The sequence below is a fragment of the Suncus etruscus genome, chromosome 8 (genome assembly GCF_024139225.1).
Source record: "Suncus etruscus isolate mSunEtr1 chromosome 8, mSunEtr1.pri.cur, whole genome shotgun sequence".
NCBI lineage: Eukaryota > Metazoa > Chordata > Mammalia > Eulipotyphla > Soricidae > Suncus > Suncus etruscus.
In genome coordinates, this window is record NC_064855.1 from 51,793,413 (window position 1) to 51,817,558 (window position 24,146).

Sequence of the window (24,146 nt, forward strand, 5' to 3'; positions counted from 1 at the left end):
ACTGAAATCCAAAGTCTTTTAAAAACATGATTATCACTCAAAACAGGCACTAAAACAAGCACTGTTTAAGAGCACTGAGGATTTCAAAACAATTAAGATCTAAAAGGACTCTACTCTCATGGGCAAAAGGAGTTTGCTTGAATCAACTAATATTTTTGCAAGTGGAGAAATACTATATTACCAAGAGCTTACTCCAAAGTATGATCCAAGGGTTATCTCATAGGCATGACTTGACTGAAGTATTGAGTTATTTTGAGTATGAATGTTAAGATATGATTTAATGCATGGTTTTATTACATAGAATATTCTTATCAGTGTTCCCAAAATCTGTTAATTTAGTTTTCTTATAAGACATTATTCTAGAACATTTAACAAATTCTTCACATTCCTTGAGATATAAGAGATAGATTCATGACTTTTTACAAGTAGTTATTGCCATCTTGAACTCATAAGTTCATTAAATGGTTATTATTACCCCTCCTTCAACTTCTGCTGATCTCACGAGGATGGGAGGGGTCTGTGGTTGCAAATAAAAGGGTTGCCTCAAGGTCTAAAGGGAGATTCAGCAGGGGTTATCAGGAAGGAGCCTCAGGAGAAGAAGGATGATGGAAGGATTAGAAACAAGATTAAGTGCAGGGCTGCTTATGGAGCCTGCTTAAAAGGTTTAGCTTAAAGGCCACACTTGATGGCTAGGGCCTTGAATGGAGCTGATGTCTCCTGAACCTGACTGCCTGTGGATCATTCCCTTGCTGCTTCCCTGAATGCTCAGACCCGCTGGCTGGAAGGGGGTGCAGGTACCTGGCTCAGCTGAAAAAGGCCTCATCATCATTCACCATCATCCAGGACTCTTATTTATTTAATTAATTCTACAGTTTTATTTAACTGCATTTTAGAAAGAATATTCTTTTAGTGAGAATGATAAATACAGTTAACTGCTAAATATATATCATTTTATTGTTAATATTTAGTCTTAAAAATACTGTTTATGGCCAAATCAATCGATGTGGAATAGTGAATTGTGAATTGGGTACTGATTTTAGGTTATTTTTTATTATTATTAATCGCTTCAATTAAGCACCAGGGTAGCAAAATTGTTCATTGTTGGGTTTCAGTCATACAATGTACACCATCCTTTACCAATGTGCTCTTCCCACCACTGGTGTCTTCTATTTCCTTCCCAACCGTGCCTCTCTCTCTGCTCTCTCTCTGTCTGTCTGTCTGTCTGTCTCTCTCTCTCTTTCTCTCTCTCTCTCTCGCTCTCTCTCTCTCTCTCTCTCTCACCTTTTTGACACTTCTTTGCACATTTGGTAATGGAGGGCTGCCTTTCATGTAATTTTCTCCCCTATCAGCACTGACTTCTTGTTCTGGTTATGTTTTTTATGCAATCACCATAACCAGGATAATTGCTTTGATGCAAAACAAGGATAAAATTGATGGACTAATACTAATATGCATTGGTATTATGGAATGCATTGGTGTATATATAACATCTTATTTTAACATGTTCTAATTAAGTTTACTTAAATTATTTAGCTTTTGAAAATTGATTTCATGTAGAACAAGTAAAATTTCATGCAAAATGTCTATGAGTTTGAAACTACTGCTTTTTTAAATCAGATATTACATGTCAATAAAACAGTTGATTTTAACATGATCTTATAAAGAAAATATAGATTTCATAGTCAGGTTGTTGTAATCAGTGGCTAGAGTACAACTTTGCCTGCATATGTTTCAAGTTCAAGCCCCCAGTACCTCAGAAATATCTGTACACTATAGGGTTAGATGCCTGCATATCAGAACTGGAAGTAACCCCTGAGAGCTACAAGTATGGCCTAAAAGCTAACAAGCTAAATAAGTATATAAATAAATATTGAATAATATTTGAATATATAATTATATGGATACATATGCTATGTTACACTAGATGTAGGGTACTATAGATATTTAGTACATATACACATTTATAAAAACAACTACGTTAATAAAAATTATTTGAAAATTAAATGTTACATTTAAATGTCTTTTGGGTGGTGTTCAAGACTCTTGGCTCTTCATTTAAGGATCACTCCTATCAGTGCTCAGGATCCATATGCGGTGCAGTAAAACAGGCCATCTGCATGCCAAGCAAGTGCCACCATTGGTACTATCTTTCTCTGGCCACTGAACATATTTTGGGGTGGGGATACTCTGTGATACTCAGGTCTTACTCCTAGCTCTGTGCTCAAGAAATAATCTTGTGGCGCTTGGGGAATCATGTGGAATGCCAGAGATTAGGATTGAATCTCCTATCTGAAAGCCAAGTCCCTACCTGCTATATTAGTGTACTTTTAAAAATAATAATATAATTTTTATTGTGATTATAGTGTTTATAAGAAAAGAGGGCCCGGAGAGATGGCACAGCGGCGTTTGCCTTGCAAGCAGCTGATCCAGGACCAAAGGTGGTTGGTTCGAATCCCGGTGTCCCATATGATCCCCCCGTGCCTGCCAGGAGCTATTTCTGAGCAGACAGTCAGGAGTAACCCCTGAGCACCATCGGGTGTGACCCAAAAACTAAAAAAGAAAAAAAAAGAAAAGAAAAGAATATTTATTATCTATGTTCTAGTCAGATTGAGGATGTAAAGTTTGTAATAAAATGTGTAACTAAAGAGGTAAAATATTCTTCTTTCTTGTCTTTTATTAGACTCTGTGTTAAAAAAAATCACTATTGGGGGCTGGCGAGGTGGCACTAGAGGTAAGGTGTCTGCCTTGCAAGTGCTAGCCAAGGAACGACCACGGTTCAATCCCCCGGTGTCCCATATGGTACCCCCAAGCCAGGGGCAATTTTTGAGCGCTTAGCCAGGAGTAACCCCTGAGCATCAAATGGGTGTGGCCCGAAAAAAAAAGAAAAAAATCACTATTGAGAAATTTACATTAAATTGCTTTTATATTCTAAGCTTATAAAACATTAACAAAAATTGCCAAAGTGGAGAAGGTATATGATTTAGTTGTTTTATGAATGAAAAGTTTTTAATATCAACAAATTTCAGAACTTTTATAGAGTTAATTATAATACTAGTAAGCATGTTTTTTCAATTAGTTTAAAAGTTAGGTAACTTTTTGGATGGAAACATTTTTCTTTGGCATGCCTCATAAATGTCACAAAGAATCAAATACAAACGGGCCAGCTTGCATTTGATTACTGAAATGATTACATAGCCTAAAGCAAACTTTACAAAGGCAGACTAAATTGTGGCCATGTTCTCAATTTACTATGTTGTATTTTCCTATTTCTGTTAACTGTGTTAGAGGCAAATCATTCCCTCCTACAGACGAATGGTTAGCTACTAAGAAAATGATACTTTTAGTTCCATTATCAGTAGCTTGTTATAAAAATTCACTCCACTAAATGTGTAATAAAGAGAAAGTGAAACAAATTAGATTTGTTTTTGTTAAAATCATCTACTTGCTTATTAATTATTAACTATCCTCTTCTAAGACTTGTTTTTGACTTAATTTTGTTTTAAGTGTTAAATCTATTTTAGTATGTGGAAATATCACATGTTCTTAATATTTTCATTAGTTGTTCTAAGTGCTATGTTTCTAGGGATGCATAAACAAAGGTTCAGATATTTTGTTGTTTTACAATCTAAAAAATTTATGATGTTTCTTAGGTATTAAAGTACAATAAAATAATTAGCTTCCAAAGAGGCCATAGAAGTGATGGAGTTGTATGTGGGCCTGTCTTGGGGATCCTGAAAGGCAATCTAAACTCTTAGCTAAATTTTTAACAGAAATTTCAACTATTTACTGTATTTTCTATCTACTTATCATCTTAATTAAGTCGCATTGAAAATGTTAGACCATAAGAAATATCTACATTTTTGAAAAGATTATTTTTCTAGTTTGATAGAAATGCCACAGCAGCTGTACTTGGCTTGATTAATAAATGTTTATGTAATTACCATTTGTAGTTTACTACAAGCTTTGAACAGAGAGTAAGAACAATTAGTTCCAAATAGATCAGAAAATAATCAGATAATTTGTCATTCAAACATTAGTGGCAATATTGGAATTTCAATATATTACTGGCTGTTGTGCTCACAGTTCCTGCTATATCTACTTACATGCACCAACCACTGTACTGAAGATATTACATGCATATTCTGCCACAATTCTATTAAGGTTTACTTCTTTTCATTTTCTAAATGAAGGCATAGAGAAGAAAACAATGAAAATTACAAACATAAGAATGTTAAGCAATACCAGATTATTAAATACTGTATAAACAAATTATATCTTTCACATAAACTATTTTGTAGGGTTTAAAAGACATTTTAGGTATAATTTATGTATAATATATAATTTTAAAATAATCAATAATGATATTCCTTAGTTATGTAAATCCTTTTCTCTGAACTACCTTATACTGATCAATTTCTTATATTTTCTGAAAAGTATTTTAATTATAATGTCTAATTAATGTCTTAAGTAATTTTAATTATAATGTTTAACCTTATCAATCTGAGCTCATCTCCAAACAGTTAATTATTTGGTTAAAATTTTTCAAGTGGGCTAATTTCTAGAGTAGATATTTCACAAGTAATTTTAGTTTTTTCAATTAATACTACAATAATTATTTTCCCCTGAGATTGTTTTAGTTGGTTTTTTTTGTTTGTTTTTTTGTTTTGGGGTTTTTTTTTTGTTCTGTTTTTGTTTTTTGGGTCACACAGCGATGCTCATGGGTTTCTCCTGGCTATGCACTCAGAAATTACCCGTGGCTTGGGAAACCATTTGGGACACCGAGGGATCGAACAGCGGTCCTCCTAGGTTAGCATGTGCAGGCAAACACCCTCCTGCCTGCACAACCTCTCCAGCCCCCTCCCTGAGATTGCTTTAGATTGATTCAATTTCAATTGGAAAAGGAACAAAAGCAGTCAAAAAGGAGGGTTTCTGTTAGCTCTAAAATTTATTGTTTCTAGAAGTGGAATGATTTTTAGAAAAGTAGTAAAATATCAAAGAGAAAATTGTCTTCAATATTTGCTGATCATTTGAGAAAATAGCTCATGGAATAGGGTTTGCTATTGCATTCAATCTGTTTCTCCCTCCATTGCAAGCTTTTATTCTACTAAATATGTTATAGAGTCAGTCACAGCTGGTAACCTTTTTAAGAAACTTAACCTGAAACTCTATTATTAATAATATTGTTACGTACAGTGCCCCTCCCCCAAAAAATGTTAAAGAAAAGAAGTTTGACCAATTTGGAATGATTCATGGGTCTCCAAAATGACTCTTGAAGTTCTCTAAGAAGTAATTTTGTTTGCCCATAGTTAAAAAAGAACCTGGGGGCTGGAGTGATAATGTAGAGTAAAGTGTTTGCCTATTTGTTCAAAGCATTTGTACATGGCTACCTGGGTTCAATCTTCAGCATCCTGTATGGTCCCCTGAGCCAGCCAGTAGTAATTTCTTTTTGTTTTGGTTTTGGTTTTGGGGTCACACCCTGTGAAGCTCAGGGGTTACTCCTGGCTCTGCACTAAGAAATTGCTCCTGGCAGGCTCAGAGATTGACAGGATTTGAACCACTATCTGTCCTAGATTAGCTTCATGCAAGGCAAACACTCTACCACTATGCTATCTCTCCAGCCACTGCCAGAAGTAATTTCTGAGGGCAGAGCCACGAGTAGCCCCTGAACACTGCTGAGTGTGACCCCCCCAAAAAAAACCGCCAAAAATTAATGAAGAAGGGGCTTGAGCTGGGGGGGGGAGAGTAAGAGAGAGAGGGGAGAGAGGAAGAGAGAGAGACAGAGAGAGAGCTGGGGGGGAGAGTAAGAGAGAGAGGGGAGAGAGGAAGAGAGAGAGACAGAGAGAGAGAGAAAGAGAGAGAGAGAGAGAGAGAGAGAGAGAGAGAGAGAGAGAGAACAGCAGGCAAGATATTTAGATTTATCTTGCATGTATCTGACCCATGTTCCATTTCCTGTATCTCCTGCGGTCCCCTAATCCCTGCCAGGAGTAATGGAGTATCGCCAGGTGTGACCTCAAAACAAACAAAGTTAAAGCAAAGTTCATAAACCAACTTTGCTTTTCCATCTGTGTAGTACAATAAGAAAAATGGGAAAACTTCGATATTTTCTCTCCTTTTATTTGAGATTCAGAATTTACATTGTGAGAATTGGGCAGTTTCCTAGAAAGCAGTCTTCAATAATTACCCCTGTGTCATTTAATAACTGGCAAAACCTGACCCGATGCTTATGGGCTTATTTCTTCGGTTCTTGTTTTCACATTGGTCCTTAAAATCTCAGCTTAGTCCTATTTAATATACCGGATATTTTTGTTTCTAGAAATAGTGATGTGGCCGAAAGGCCAACAGACACTTTTAAATATTTCTTATCCTGAAGAAAAACTATCTTTCTAGGGCCAGAGAGATAGATAGCACAGCAGTGGGGTGTTTGCCTTGCACGCAGCCGATCTAGGACAGATGTTGGTTTGAATCCTGGCATCCCATATGGCAATTTCTGAGCACTTAGCCAGGAGTAACCCCTGAGCATCAAACGGGTGTGGCCTGAAAAAAATAAAAAAAATAAAAAATAAGTTGTATGGGGACTAGTGTAACACATTGGGTAGGGTGTTTGCCTTGCATGTGGCCAACTCAGATTCAATCCCCAGCATCCCAAATGGTCCCCTGAATCTGCCAGGAGTAATTTTGAGCACAGAGCCAGGAGTAACCCATGAGTGCCACTGGGTGTGGCCAAAAAATAAATAAGATGCTTATAGTGAAAGCAAAATTTTAGGCAAAAGTTCTCTTTTCTCTTTCCTTTTTTTACCATACTTTTGTCGATTTGTTTGCTAGAAAAAACTCATTGTTAAAATTAGCTTGTGAAAGAGCCAGAGGTAGTATAGGGGGCATAACACTTGCTAAGAGTGAAACTAATTCATGTTCTATCCCGTCACTTCATGCAATCCCCTGAGACTCAACAGGAGAGATTACCTTACAAAACCAGCCTTTGTACCACCAGAAATAACTACAAAACCAACCTAAATAATAGCTTGTACAGTCTAAGATCGCTTTTTAACAGCTATACATACATACATATATTATATATTTATATATTTAGCTAATTTCAGTGTAGTTCATTGGGAGCTTTTTTTATTCATACATTCATCAAACACTATTTCCCTTGGGTCTGTGAATCCAAATATTTCAGAGAGTTGGTTAAGATTCATCTTTAAGAATAACTTCTGGGTGGGAAGAAATGATGGAGCAAAGAGAATTGGATCACATCTTATGTTGTTTTTGTAGTCCTGGGTAAGGATTCCAGTCTTCTTTCCAGGTTCAGTAAACTCAAGGAAAATGAAAGTCTTGCCTGGTTTAAAGACTGTGGACGATAAGGTTTAAGCTTTCTATATTATGACTTTACAGGATCAGATTGGGGAGGACATTTTTAAAGGACAAGAAAGATGAATTTCATCAAATTAGTTTATAATTTAAATTGCAATCTTAGAGAGTATGGAAGAGAGTGAAAAAACAGTCCTTGGAATAAGTACTAAAGAGTTTTTCAAAAGAAAGGTCAAAAATAGAAATATTTTTCTATTTATTATTTCTATTCTTCTCATTCTTTATGATGTGTGCCAATACATGTCAAACATATTAATATAGAGAACTGATAAATGTTTGTCCAGACCTTTGCCACATGTGCACACAAACTTGTATAAGAAATAATATCACTAAATATTGAATAAAACAAGGCATATTAAATAAGAGTGATTTTTTTCCCCATGTGTTGCATACTTAATGTGTTTTTTGGGTCTATCCATAGTAATTTTGACTCAAAATCCTTATTTATCTAAACTTTTTGTTTAATTTCCAAGTGTTTGAGGTTTTTTTCCTTGTTTCTTTGTGATTAATTTTCATTTTGAAACATCATGATATGAGGGGATTATTGATACAGTTTTTATTTATCTAATTTTATGGATGTGTTTTGTGATCCACCACTTGATTTCTCAAGTAAAATGCACTATTTGCATTGGAGAATATATATTCAACTTTTGGTTAATGATGGAACCTGTATATATCAGCCAGGCCCATCTCTTCCATTTCTTACTTCAAGACAACCATTTGTTTTCTTGTAATGATTTTTGTGGAGTTAAAGTTAAATCTAGTGTAGCTAAGAGACTGATAAAATACACTACTAATGTCTTGTCAATATCTTCCTTCAGATCTCTTAGCAGGGGGCAGAGCAATAGTTGAGCGTGTAGGGTACTTGTCTTTCATGTGGCCAACCCAAGTTCGATCCCTGACATCCCATATGGTCAGGAGTAATTCCTGAGGGCAGAGCCAGAAGTAGCCACTGAGCAACACCAGGTGTAACCTCCCCCCAAAAACAAAAACAGATCTCTCAGTAGTAGTTTTAAATATTTGATGATCCATCTTTTGGTTTTAGGAGTATGAGTTTTTCTTTACATATTGATCCCTTGATCATTCATAAATGACTATACTTGTCCTTATAAGGACAGATGGTTTCTCTTATATAGGAAAAATAAGTTTCCATCAAATACAAAGTTTGTTTACTCAGCATAAATTTTATACACCCCTTTAATTAGCATGCTCTTACAACTGACCTGTGTGGTAAGTTGGTTTACCAGTTTTTTTTTTGTTTTTTTTTGGTTTTGGGGCCACACCCGGTAACGCTCAGGGGTTACTCCTGGCTATGCGCTCAGAAGTCGCTCCTGGCTTGGGGGACCATATGGGACGCCGGGGGATCGAACCGCGGTCCGTCTCCTAGGCTAGCGCAGGTAAGGCAGGCACCTTACCTCCAGCGCCAGCGCCCGGCCCCGGTTTACCAGTTTTTAAGACCATACAATACCCTCTTTCCTTCTAGATGTTATTTATTTGTATTATGAAACAGATTCTAGTAAGGTCAAGAATGTTGCTTTATTGTAGTTCCTTACATATATGAGACTCTAAGCTCCCTTGGCATTGCAGATAAAAATTAAAAAAAAAATGACTGTTCATTTCACCAAGGCAGGAATCATATTGGCTTATTTATTCCTGTGTACCTATACTCTCACTGATGGTGGGTGTTCCATATTTGTTGAATAAAGGAATCATGCCCAATAAAGTTTTCTACATATTTCATACATACCACTTTAATTTAGAGTAGTTATTTCAATTTAAAGAGAGGTCTAAAACTACAGTTCTATTTCTTTCAATGTCTTATCTTCATGATAGTCCTTTCCTTTGCTGCCTTTTTGAAAATTAGAGCTGCAAACAAAATCTTATTCTGCCACCTGCTGGTTGCTTAATTTGGGACACATAACTTCTCAGCATAGATTTTGCTTCATTTGTTAAATGGGTTGATGCCAGTACTTATGTCAGAAAACATATTTCATTGGCTGAGGGAAGCTATATAGGAATAGCTAATGTCACAGTAGATGAAGAAATATAATCAAAAGTGTGTCCAAAGGAGGAGAGAATAATTGGGTTTTAACAATTAGTCTCTTCATTGGTAAATGAACATTTTTCTTTTTAATTAAAACATTATTTTGAACTATAGTACTGTAATTTCAAGTGTTTGGGAATGTTCCTTTTGTATTTCTGGCACTTTTATGTTTTCAATATCTGTAGGAAAATTCACAACTGTAGACAATTTTTTTGTTTTTTTTCTTTATTTAAACATCTTGATTACATAAATGATTGTGATTAGGTTTCAGTCATGTAAAGAACACCCCCTTCACCAGTGCAACATTCCCACCACCAATGTCCCAAATCTACCTCCATCCCACCCCACCCCACCTGTACTCCAGACAGACTTTCCAGTTCACTCATTCATTCACATGATTATGGTAGTTCTCTGTGTAGTTATTTCTATAGCTGCACTCACCACTCTTTGTGATGAGCTTCATGAAGTGAGCTGGAAGTTCCAGCCCTCCTCTCATTGTCTCTGAGGATTGTTGCAAAAATGACTTTTATTTTTCTTAAAACCCATAGATGAGTGAGACTATTCTGCATCTCTCTCTCTCCCTCTGACTTATTTCACTCAGCATGATAGATTCCATGTACACCCATGTATAGGAAAATTTCATGACTTCATCTCTCCTGACAGCTGCATAATATTCCATTGTGTATATGTACCATAGTTTCTTTAGCCGTTCATCTGTTGAAGGGCATCTTGGTTGTTTTCAGAGCCTGGCTATTGTGAATAGTGATGCAATAAATATAGGTGTGAGGAAGGGATTTTTGTATTGTATTCTTGTGTTCTTAGGGTATATCCCTAGGAGTGGAATAACTGGGTCGAATGGAAGCTCAATTTCCAGATTTTGGAGGAATCTCCATATTGCTTTCCGTAGAGGTTGGACTAGACCTCATTCCCACCAGCAGTGGTTAAGAGTTCCTTTCTCGGGGCTGGGCGGTGGCACTAGAGGTAAGGTACCTGCCTTGCCTGCGCTAGCCTAGGACGGACCGTGGTTCGAAACCCGGGCGTCCCATATGGTCCGCCAAGCCAGGAGCAACTTCTGAGCGCATAGCCAGGAGTAACCCCTGAGCGATACCGGGTGTGGCCCAACAACCAAAAAAAAAAAAAGAGTTCCTTTCTCTCCACATCCCTACCAGCACTGATTCTTCTCATTGTTTATGATGTGTGCCAATCTCTGTGGTGTAAGGTGGTATCTCATCGTTGTTTTGATTTGCATCTCCCTGATGATTGTGACAAGGAGCATTTGCTCATGGATTGGCAGGATTAACATCCTTAAAATGGCAATACTCCCCAAAGCATTACACAGATTTAATGAGATCCCCTTAAAAATACCATGACAGTTTTCAAAGAAGTGGATCAAACGCTTATGAAGTTCATCTGGAACAATAAACACCCTCGAATAGCTAAAGCACTCCTAGGGAAAAGGAAAATGGAAAGCATTACTTTCCTCAACTTTAAACTGTACTACAAAGTAATAGTTATCAAAACAGCATTGTATTGGAATAAAGACAGACCCTCAGATTAGTGGAATAGGCTTGAGTTCTCAGACATTGTCCCCCAGACATACAATTACCTAATTTTTGACAAAGGAGCAAGAAATCCTAAGTGGAGCAGGAAAAACCTCAACAAGTGGTGCTGGCAGAACTGGTTAGCCACTTGCAAAAAGCGAACATAGATCCCCAGTTAACATCATGTACAAAGGTAAAATCCAGATGGATTAAAGACCTTGATATCAGACCTGATACCATAAGGTATATAGAGCAATACGTCGGTAAAACACACCATGACATTGAGACTGAAGTCATCTTCAAGGAGGAAACTACACTTTCCAAACAAGTGGAAGCAGAGATCAACAGATGGGAATACATTAAACTGAGAAGCTTCTGCACCTCAAAAGAAATAGTGCCCAGGATACAAGAGTCACCCACCAGTGGGAGAAACTATTCACCAACACCCATCAAATAAGGGGCTAATATCCAAAATATACAGGGCACTGACAGAACTTTACAAGAAAAAAACATCTAATCCCATCAAAAAATGGTGAGAAGAAATGAACAGACGCTTTGATAAAAAAAGAAATACAAATGGTCAAAAGGCACATAAAAAAACTATAGACAATTTCACTTATATATAATATGATATATTTTGGTTTCTATTCTTAGACATTGAAACCAATGAATATTTCAACTTGGGTAGGAATATTCTAATAATACTGGTTGACGGTGATGGAGTTTTTTCTATATCGTTGTTGGTTTTTTTTTTTTTTGGCTAGTTGTTCTATTGCACAAATATAGGAATGTGTGTATATATATATTCAATTATGTATATAACTTACAGTTCTGTTCTTGTGCATCTTTCAGCCTTATAAGTTTTTACTTGATATATTGGATAGCTCTGTTGTTTGAGATATGTAGGTATATTTGTATGCATATATACATATTTTTATATTACTGTATTGAAGACACTTAGTGTCTTCTATACTACCTTTATCTAATTAGCTAAGATCTTTCCTTGTCTCTAGGAATTTTTTCTTTTTCTTTTTTTTGTTTTTCTGGGTTCCACAGCTGCTGGTTTTATTTTTAGACTCCACAACTAGTAAAATGTATATTTGTCTTTCTCTAATTTACTTCCTTTAATATAATGCCTTCAAGTTGTAACAGGTTACAATATATGTTTTTTTACTGCTTTATTCTTTATCAAATAAATGATTTAAAAATATTTTCTTTCACTCTGCACATATTCTTTGTCATTTTGCTAGTTTATACTTTGTTGTGCAGAATCTTTTTTTTTTTTTTGGGCCACACCCGTTTGACGCTCAGGGGTTACTCCTGGCTATGTGCTCAGAAATCGCCCCTGGCTTGGGGGGACCATATGGGACGCCGGGGGATCGAACCGCGGTCCTTCCTTGGCTAGCACTTGCAAGGCAGGCACCTTACCTCCAGCGCCACCTACCCGGCCCCTGTGCAGAATCTTTTTAATTTTATGTAGTCACATTTACTTGTGTTGCTAGAAATTTACTTGTGTTGACTTTGATGGCATGTCCAACATGTGATAGCCAACAACAATGTTAACATGTTTGTGTGTTCTTCTAGGAGTTTCGTGATTTTAGGTCTCCATTCAGATGTTTTATAATTTTAGTTTATTATTTTATAATGTATGAAATGTGGTTCAGTCTTTTATTTTATTCTTGCTTGGGAATATTCAGTTTTCCCAGCACCATTTGTTGGAAGATAGACCTTTCCGTATTATGTATTCTTGACTCCTTTTATCAGAAATTAACTGAACCTAAACATTTGCATTTGTTTTTCAACTTTTTATTTTTTAAATATTTTAGAGTCACCTTTTATTACATTGAATATGTTTGAGAAGGCTGAATATTATACCTATACCTTACTGTGCTAAGAAGACAAGATATAATTAAGCACACAAATATATGTAAATTCAAGATTGAATATAGTCATAGTTTCTAGTCAGTGAGATAGGGAAGATCTTCTAAGAACAGGATTTTAATTATATTCTGTGATAAATTGGGAGAGATAATACAATTGATAGGGTACTTAACTTGAATACAGACAACCTGGGTTCAGGCCCTGGTACCACATATTGATTCTCAGCCCCTCCCTGGTCTTATCCCAGAGCACAGAGCCAGGAGTAAGCTCTGATCAGTACCAAGTGTGTACCCTCCCCCATAAACATGAAGTTTTAATTTGTGGAATATTTATAATATAGCCTGTTTAAGACATTTTGCTGGGAAAATGATGATAGTTCCTGCCTTAATTAATTTTAATCTACAATAAAATATTCAGATATAAAATGAAATAAAATCTTTTAGAGGGGAGAGGGTGAAAAAAATTTTCTAAAAGTCATTTTATACCAGAGCAGTTGTGCAAGCAGTAAGGTGTCTGCCTTGCCTGTGTAGCCTAGGACAGATCGCAAGTCCAACCCCAGCGTCCCATATGGTCCCCCAAACCAGGAGCAATGTCTGAGTGCATAGCCAGGAGTAACCCCAGAGTGTCACCAGGTGTAGCCCAAAAGCCAAAAAAAAAGTCATTTTATAGTTTCTATGAATAGGACTTCTTGGGAAAATTATAAGTTTATCTTTTGAGTATATTACCCCAAGTGCTTTAAATAGAAAATACAATTTTTTTGAGTAGTGACATTTATCACTAGTGTTTATTGAAATTAAATTGAAAACCAAAATTGTCATGAAATGTTCCAGTGGTATAGAATGAATATACTGAAGTACTTTCTGACCTATGCCATGGATTTTTAACAGTGGTTTGTAATGTTACATGGTTTAGACACTTACCCAATGATGGTCATGATTGTTAATGTTTTATATTAGCTGAAAGCTATAAAACCATCCAAGGACTCTGTGAGTGCTAGAATAATAATTTACCAGGACAATTACCATATCCTGAAATTTGTTGCAGACCTAATTTAGTATTATTAATAATGGATATAATTGCACTTTTCTCAGTTTGCTGTGGGCAGCAGGGAATTATTTCAATGAATATTTCAGCACATTATTTTAATCATTGTTACACCAAATCCAAGCATGCAATATTTTATAGTTCTTAATTCAGTCTACTAAGAAACCATGGTCATTAAATTGGAAATTGTTAGTCGTGAGGTCTAGCCTATGATTTACAAGCCTTGTTAAAAACTGTGTAAAAGAATGCAAACGGTGCCATTAATACTTGTAATTTGATGCTGCATTTGTTACTAAACTCCATATGATTAATGGTTTTTTGTAGAAGGGAAACATTGTAAAGAAAGAAGGATGTTATAATGCTTAAAATATGGGGGTATTGCTATTTTAAGATTTTATTTTTAGGATAAACATTTATACAAACAATTGTAAAATTTACATATCTCAAAAATTATCTTAATTTTTCAATTAGAACAAAACAAAGCTTTAATTTAAAAGTGTGTTTTCGGGGCTAGAACAATAGTAACAGTGAGTATGACATTTACCTTACATAAATTCATTCCCCAGCCTCCCATATGATCCCCCAAGTACCACAAGTGAGTAATTCATGAGGGTAGATCCAGGAATAACTCCTAACATTGCTGGGTATAGCCACATCCACAATAATAGTGTTTTCTGTTATGCAGAAATGTTATGTTAATATTAGTAGTAATTTTTGTTCTTTGATTTTCCCATGATTAGCCAATTGCATGATTTCTGGCGCTTGGATTACTGGGAAGATGACCTTCGTCGAAGAAGACGTTTTGTTCGTAATGCATTTGGGTCCACTCATGCTGAAGTGTTATTGAAAGCTGCAATAGAGTATGGTCAGTACCAATGCCATTTATTAATAATTCTTGTGGGTACGAAATAATCCTTATAACTGACTATTTGCTTTTCCCACCAGTCTTCAAATGTCTCCATATATCCATCAGTTAGAAAAATGTTCTGTTTTATCCTTCGACATCATTTGGTTACATTTAATCAACCTTATATTTACCCAATTTGAGATCCTTCACCTATTTTTTAGTAAAAGATTCCATCATATATACATTTTTAGGAAGCATGACTCATATATCTTAAATAAGATGAAAATTTGTTCTGTATTTGCTATCTTTCAAATATCTTTCACACTTTAGTGTCTAAGGCAAGCCTAACATAGAAAAATACATTTGAAATTCTTTACTGAAACATGCATCTTTATTTGTACTGTAGTATATGCACATAATACACATATATGTGCATATATGCCTATACATACTTGTATTTAAATTTTTATTATTATGCTAATACTACTGCATTATTTAAAATAAATTTATCTTGATTTAATATGCCATTTAAATTCCCAATTTTCCAATGGATTACAAATAAAGTTTTTAAGAATTGTTCACATTAAATATACCATCAAATAGTAGGATTGTTTCATAGAGTCTTATTTTAAATATGTGTTTACTAAGAAAAATTTTAGGAACTGAAATGATAGTACAGTGGGTAAGGTGTTTACTTTTACATAGCCTAAGTTTTATTCTTGTCCACCCAAATGATACCCTGAACCCACCAGGAATGATCCCTATGTGCAGGATCAAGAGTACGCTAAAAATTGCCAGATGTGTCGCCCAAATATATTTTAATTTTCTAATTTATGGAATGATAGTATAACTCCTAGAGTTCTTACCTTGCATGGTCTGAGCTTGCCAGAACTATTACCTGAGTACAGAGCCAAGAGTAAGCTCTGAGCACCATTGGGCATGACCCAGAAACAAAACCAAAAAGTTTTAACACAGCCAGGAGTAGACACCTAAAGAACAACTGAGTTTGGCTCAGAAAATCTCATAAAGTATCAAAAAATTTTAGATATAATTTAAATATAGATTGAGCTAGAGAAATTATTGTGGATACTGAGTTTCCAAAGCTTTAATACATATTGAATCCATCCTTCTACATATTGCTTTTTAAAAGTTTGAAAATTGGGGCTGGAGTGGAGGCTCTAGAGGTAAGGTGTCTACCTTGCAAGCACTAGCCTAGGACGGACCATAGTTCGATCCCCCAGTGTCCCATATAGTCCCCCAAGCCAGGAGCGATTTCTGAGCTCATAGCCAGTAGTAACCCCTGAGCGTCAAATGGGTGTGGCCCCCAAAACCAAACTAAAATGTTTGAAAATTAATTATTTTGATTTATTTGTAAGTTGACAGTACACTTTCCATGCCTATTTATTATTAAATGTTTGTTATTATACCAGTATCAAGCCTATGAGAAAAATATGTTACATAAAATCTTTTTGAGATTGATTTTAATAGTAATTATCAAACCCAAGAGTCAGAGAAATAATAACAGTGGTGAGGGTGCTTACCTAGTATGAAACCAGCCTGAGTTTGATACCTATATGCTCCCTGGCAATATGAGCATAGTCAGGAATAATCTCTGAGCACCCCTGGGTTTGACTCAAAAATTAAGTAAACAGAAATAAAGCTAAAAAACTTGGAAGAACAATCAAGGGGCTCAAGCATATCCTGATATGTACCACCACCCCACTGCAGGTTGATATTCATCACCTCAAGGCCTCTTTTTTTATTTTTATTTTTTTGGATTTTTGGGCCACACCCAGTGATGTTCAGGGGTTAGTTACTCCTGGCTGTGCACACAGAAATCACTCCTGACTTGGGGGACCATATGGGACACTGGGGGATTGAACCGTGGTCCATCCTAGGTTAGCATGTGCAAGGCAAATGCCCTACTGCTGCACTAGTGCTCTGACCTCAACCCCAAGGCCTCTTAAGCACCTCTAGAGAATAGCCTTGAAGTATAGGACCACTAGAGAGGCACCCCTCAAACAAAAATTAATTAAACCCAACATAAAAATTAAAAGGTACTTATGACACTGGATATCCTCTAAGTGTATTTTAACATATGGAGTGCTTTATATATTTTAAATACTGGGCTATCAGCAGTATTCAGAGTTATTTTACCTCTTGAGTGTGCTTTTTCATATATAAGCATCTATGCCACAAATATTTAAGAAATCTGCATTATACCTATTACAGAGATAAGTGTCATTTTTCTCAGGATCAAGGGTCTGTACAGACAGACAAAAAAAGAATGAAAGCAATTCTAACTCCAAAAGTACTTATGGAGCACACCTCTTTAACTGTTAACCACCTTTCACATCTATTTCACATATATTGTCTTTTGGAACTGAGTGGTGAAAAGTAGAAAGTAGCATATAGTGGATGTGCTGAGTATTAGGTCAAGAACATCCTGAAATGAATTGTGTATAGAAAAAAGCAAATTGAAAACTTCCAAGACAAAAATAGAATACCATATTGTCTTTCATACTCTTCATGTACTTTCTAACCTATATACAATATTCCTTCACACAATATAGGAAATAAATGATAATACATTTCATTCAGAGAAAATGGTTATAATTGAAAAGTTAGATGCTTAAAAGAAAGCTTTTACATTTGTATACTACTGATATGTTTATATAAAAGTGGAAAAATAAAGCAGCCCATCACTTCTAGTCACTTTGCCTGCCATTAACATTTAAACATTTGATGAGTTTAAAATATGGAACTATGTAGGCTAATCTCAAAATGAATGTTTTAGTTTATAATAAAATATATAAAGGCTATATTATGGCACAGATATACAGGTTTGAAAGAACTAGGAGGAATTAGCACTCATTTTATTATTTCATATAAAAATTTTAGGCATTTGTTTCCCTTGAAATACTGTTCTGAACATTAATCATAAAATTCAAAGAAATCTGTCAACTTTGTTTTAATATTTATATATTGTGTCAGCAGTCATTTTAGTAACAAAAGAATAATTTTTAAGTAGAAGTTTAATATTGCTAGAAGTCTTTGATTCAGTGATTTTAGTTTTCAGAAATTTAAAAAGGAACTGTACACATAAGGCAATTATCTTAAAATTAAATCGGAAATATTTTCATAACTGTCAAAGCACTCACTAGGATTTTAATTCTGTTGGTCAAACTATCTTATGATAGTCTTGTTTTAAAGACATAAGTGGATACATGAATGGAATAGAACTGAAGGTGATTCAGCTAATTTCATTTATTAATATAACTGAATTGAATTTTTTTTTTTTTTGGTTTTTGGTTTTTGGGCCACACCCGGCGGTGGTCAGGGGTTACTCCTGGCTGTCTGCTCAGAAATAGCTCCTGGCAGACACGGGGGACCATATGGGACACTGGGATTTGAACCAACCACCTTAGGTCCTGGATTGGCTGCTTGCAAGGCAAACACCGCTGTGCTATATCTCTGGGCCCAACTGAATTGATTTTATTCTAAATTTAGTCAAGCCTCATGTGATACTTAGAAAAACACTTAGGTACAATTTATATTTCAGAAATTCTTTTCAGGAAATTTATTTGGAACTAATTAGACTGCAAAATAATACTTTCTTTTAATGGATCTATGAAAATTGAATATAATTTCAAGGATATGTAAAGGATACTAATTTTATCATATTTACTTTGAAAGGCTTCACTTTTGATTTTATTAAAATTCATGTTGCCCCTTTTTAGTTAATAAACATCCTTAACACTGACGGTGTTTTTTCATGCTTTGTAGTAATGAGTTGAATAATTGATGAGGTCATGTACAAAAGATTTGGTGCTATTTGATAGTCTTTCAGCCTCTGGCATTGGAATGTGATTAATAAAAACCTAGAGGCATATAATTTTCCCTGATATTTTACCTTCTGATTTTTGTATTAGAATGTGTTGTTTTAGGTGTTTATAATAGTAAAATATCATGTAAGTTTTAATGATTAGCTAGTAAGTAATTTAAGAAAGGTTTTTGTATGTTTATATATTTCAGTAAATCGTAGTCAATTTTTGATGCTTGAAATCATGCTGTCAGTGAGCAGTACAAAATTTCAATAACTTTGATTGCCTTTTTGACTGTCAGTTATCATTGAAGACTATTTCAATTCCATAAAATTGCAATTGAACAATGTTTCACCATATCCTGACTACACTACCTCTCCCAGGTCTATGATCAAAGACATCATCTTAAATAGGTCTGATCAGACATCACAGAAGAGTATAGATGGCTTTAGCATAAGGAAAGAAAAAAAAGAAAAAACAGGGAGCAAAATGACAAAAATAATCAGTCATTTCTTTGGCAATAAATAGTACAATATGCTGAGAACTGCAAATGAGAACATCCTTAGGTTCCTCAGAGATGTGTCTGCTTAACACCTGATTTATCTAAGCTTGTGAAGCCATCAAGCTATGACCTTGATGAATAAAAATAAGCTCTGTAATGAATCTGGGATTAAATTAGTTTTGATGGTGTATGAATGACTATTGGAATGTTCTACCCACAGTCATCAAAAAATAAGAAAAGCTCTGAGAACAAAATACGATGCTTCTATATATTTGTTGAGAAAAAGCTAATAAATAATCTGGCTTCACATTGCAAAGATTTTACATTTATTCCCTCACTTGGAAATGGTTGTATATTTTTCCTAATAATCTATTTTTTATAGTAGATGGAGACTCTAGCAAATATCTTTTATTGTTTGTTAATGACAGTGCTTGATGTATTGCAACTGAATCTTCATATCTGATACAAAATCTGTGATTGAACTATAGTTACAATAATGTTTCTAAGAGTTTATGATACCGATATCCTTTTTATTTTATTTTGAGGGAGAGTCTATGCCCAGTGCTACACAAAGGTCACTCCTGAGTATGTTCAGGAAATATTGAGGTTCCAGGAATCAAACCCAGGTCATCTTCTGCATTTGAAATATGAGCTTTAATCATTAGAACTATCTCTTTACCAATCCTTATGGTTTTTGGTTTTGGTTCTTTGGATTTGTTTAGTTTAGTTTTCGGCATCCCATTTATTTCTCAGAGCCTGCCAGGAAATTTTTGGGGTAAGGGATCAGACCTGGCAGTGCTCAGGGGTTGCTCCCAGCTCTGTACTCAGGTATTACACCTGTCAGGCTCAGGAGACCATATGAGATGCCAGCGATAGAACCCAGGCCAGCCACATGTAAGGCAAATGTCATACCTGCTGTTCTTTTGCTTTGGCCTCCCTTGATTTATTTTTTAGAAGAAACTTGAGAGAATAGAAATACAAAACTCATCTTCAATCTCTTATTGGTGCTTGCATTACACTGAATATAACAGTATTGTCTTCGATGTATGATTTGTTTTTTGGACCACACCCTGTGGCACTCAGAGATTACTCTTGGCTTTGCACTTTGAAATTATTCCTGGCAGTGCACTGGAGCAATAGCACAGCTAGTAGGGCATTTGCCTTACACACTGCTGACCTGGGTTCAATCCCCAGCATCCTATATGATCTCTGAGCATACTAGGAATAATTTCTGAGCACGAGTCAAGAGTAAGCCCTGAGTACCACGAGTGTGGCCCAAAAACAAAACAAAAAAAATTTCCAGCAGGCTCTAAAAATATATGGGATGCCAGAGATAGAACCCAGGTCGACCATATTTAAGGCAAATGCCCTAACAATTGTGCTATCATCTTAAAATAATTTAAATGAATTAAATATATGCTTCCATAACATATCCTTATAAAATTTATGGAACAGATTTTATACATTTTCATATAAACATATATCCTAATGGCCCGTTTTTCTTTAGTTAAGAGAGATTGGGAGAGCGGCAGCATCCCAAGCAATAATCAGGTGTCTCATGGACTACTCTCAGCAATACTCAGCCAACTGACCTGATAAGCATTAGGATCAGAGGCTGTGGTGCTACTTGCATTCTGCTGTGTTTGGGCACATGAGGACTACATCTGGTAGTATTGAGAGTCCCATTTGAAGCTAGGAATAGAACCAGGTATCTATGCATGAATATCGAGCCTTGAGCACTATGCTGTCTTTCTGCCCCTGCTCCTTTAGTTTTAGGTTGAAGAATCAGGTTGTAATTTATTTTTTGGTTGGCTGATTTTTGGTATTTGGACCACACCTGGCAGCACTTAGGGTCATTTCTGGCTCTGCACTCAAAAATCACTCCTGGCAGGCTCGGGGGGCCATATGGGATGCTGTAGATTGAACCCGGGTCTGTCATGGGTTGGTGTGTGCAAAGCAAATGCCTTACAGCTGTGCTATCACACCAGTAAGTTTATAATTGATATATTATATATATTATATTATATATAATAGAAAGTTAGATAATAGTTTTATTAATTTAAAAGCATTTGTTTAGGGGGCCAGGCGGTGGCACTGAAGGTAAGGTGCCTGCCTTGCCTGCGCTAGCCTTGGACGGACCGCGGTTCAATCCCCTGGTGTCCCATATGGTCCCCCAAGCGAGGAGCAACTTCTGAGCACATAGCCAGGAGTAATCCCTGAGCATTACCGGGTGTGGCCCAAAAACCCAAAAAAAAAAGCATTTGTTTAGTAAAGCATTTTATTATCTTCTAAGTGCCCTGTCTGTGCTGTATTTGTACATTGCTTCCTGAGAGCATATAGTTTAGTGAAATGCTTCCCCATGCAGGTGAAGGCAGAAATTTACTACTGGAGTGTTGCTGATTAACCTACCTTGCACAGAATAACCCCCTGAACAACAACAAAAACCTGGCTCCAATGTATATAGTACCTTGGTTAAAAATACCTGATATCATGGGGGTGAGAACTCTCATCTTTAATGGAAAGAGGCAACAAACCTTTATTTGGGACACAGTGGGGAATCATTGATTCTGAGTTTAGATGTTCGAGATCAGCTCTCTAAAATTATTTAATGAATCACCTAGCAAGATCACGTGAGCAGAACAGGGCTGAGGTAACAACAGAAATTGCAAACATACTGGTAAAGGAAAAAGGTGGAGAGACTTTACTGAGATGTTTGTGGTAATGGGTTGGTCTCTTTCTAAAATTTTTATAAAATAATTAGATTTGTCTGTTTTAGATTTTAAAATAAAGAAAGCATTTGATGCAAGAATTGTTTCTTCTGTAGATTCCTTTAGAGCATCTATGTTGACTAAATACTATACACTTAGAAATATTTACTATTGTTTTTAGTTTAATTGACTAATTTTAGGAACATACTATTTAACTATTATTTCTCCATTTATTCACCATTTCAATGATAGCATTCAATAATGGACTTTATTTAAAAGACTACATAATATTTTCAAATTGGAAATACATTTTTAAGTTTATATTTCTACTAGAAACACCAAAAGAACTGACCAAATTATTTTCAAGGTATAAGAACTAGGGCTAGAGAGTTATTACAAGGGTTAGGGCATGTGCTGTGTGTGTCACTGAATGCAGTCTTAGTCATATGCACCCTGAGCACAGAGCTAGGAGTAGCTCCTCAGATATAGCCTAAAATTTAATAAAGAGAGCTGACAAAAGTGTATTAATGGATTTATTCCTAAACAATATCACACTTAAAGTCCTTTAGACTGATTTTTATAAAATATACATACAATTATATTTGAAGTACAGTACATATACAGATACATATACAGACCAGCATGATATTTTTGTTTTGTTTTGTTTTTAGTTTTTGTGCCACACCCAGTGATGCTCTGGGATCAGAAATCGCTCCTAGCTTGAGGGATTATATGGGATGCCAGGGGATCGAACCACTGTCCGTCCTAGGTCAGCCACATGCACTTGGAATGCAGTATCCTTCATTCACTCTAGTAAAATGTTACTGTTAGCATTTTTTTTAGCCTTTTAAATTGCATGCTGTTTATGAATACTTCCTTCGTTGGTCTGCTCTAAAAATATTGCTTACATATGAATATTTTGAATTAGGAATAAATGAAATTCCGTTTTTGCTCTCAGACCAAATTGTAAAAATACATTACATGTCTTTGGAAATCAGTATAGTCTATTAGCAAGCCTGTCAATATAAAAAGTGCATTCCATTTCCACCTCTTGCTCTAATAACCTTTCCTGTGTTACTCGGAGGCAGTTCACATAATCAGAGTATATTGCCAGCTTACTGGAGTTGGGGAAGCATGAAATGAAAATCACGTTAATATTGATCCAATTCTTTTACTTGCAAGTGTCCTTGATGTCCTCTTCCACTGAGCAATAACTATTGATGTTCAGTAGCCATTTTCGTTCTTTATTTCTTATATTCCAGTAAATTGTCTGCAAGGATCAAATAGATCATCAGAATATGATTTTGACACTTAGAATAATTTCTCTGAGCATTTCATCTTAATACCTATATTCTTAATTCTAGAAATTTACTATATCATATAAATATTTTCCTCCAGCTATTTAAAGTACAAAGTAGCACAGATAGAATATTAATGTGTAGTTTAAAAAGATTGGAAGTCTATACAAGTTCCTCAGTAGTAAAGACACAAAGGATTTTTTATGTTTGTTAAATGATTTGTTTATAAATTAACCATAAAGAAACATGTATTTTTGATTCATATGAGGATTGATATTTCTTTATCAAGTTCATTATAAACTTAAAGCTATTACTTTGCATTTTTAATATTATGATAGTATAGGTAAATATATAATTTTTGTCAGCAACAAAAATCAATTCATTAAAGTCGATGCTTTACAAATAAAAACATATAACAAATAAAATAAATTTAATGCCTGTTCTATCGAAATTTTATGTGCTTTTTAAATTTAATAACTTTTTCTATTTTTAAAGTGCATTTAATAGAAACTGTGTATTTTATTTAGAATATGTATTTCATTTATGGAAATGCTTGTTCACAAAAAATAGTTTTGTATTGGTAAAGACTCTTGTCTTAAAATTTCTAGTCATTGTTTCTTAGTTTTTCTCTAACAGCTTTTCCATTAGGATTTCTCATAGCCAAGTCTTTAAAAAAACTGTTCATTTAATCTTTAGTCACTTATGCTTCTTAAAAAGGAAATAGTATTTTAAAAATCAAAATTCCAACTACAAACATGTTTATAAGCACAGTGCTTAAATAGAGATATTATTTAAAAAAAAAAGAACAGTGAAAAATTTGCCTTCATCACAATTTAAAATTATGTATCAAGAAAAATACCTACCTGAGATAAAATGACATTCATAGTAAATCATTTTATATATGAGATTTGTTATACTTGTATGTACTGCTTTTATCTCACATTATATTCAGCATCAAATATGTATAGAATTCTCAATATAAGAAGCATCATTTTGTGGTTTTCAATTTTTCAAAATTGTAACCTCTTAACTTGATTCATACATATTATTGCATGAAATAATGTCACCATAAAATGTAATTTGTTAAGG

The 24,146-nt window shown here is 35.1% G+C and overlaps 1 protein-coding gene across 2 annotated transcripts in view; it reads left to right on the top strand.

Moving 5' to 3' along the window:
- Positions 1 to 24,146, top strand: part of NBEA (neurobeachin) — a 697,365-nt gene that overhangs the window by 376,329 nt on the left and 296,890 nt on the right. For both annotated transcript variants that reach the window (XM_049778738.1, XM_049778739.1), the window contains one exon: positions 14,619 to 14,743. In XM_049778738.1, coding sequence (XP_049634695.1) covers positions 14,619 to 14,743 — 125 coding nt within the window. The remainder of the gene's footprint in view (positions 1 to 14,618; positions 14,744 to 24,146) is intronic.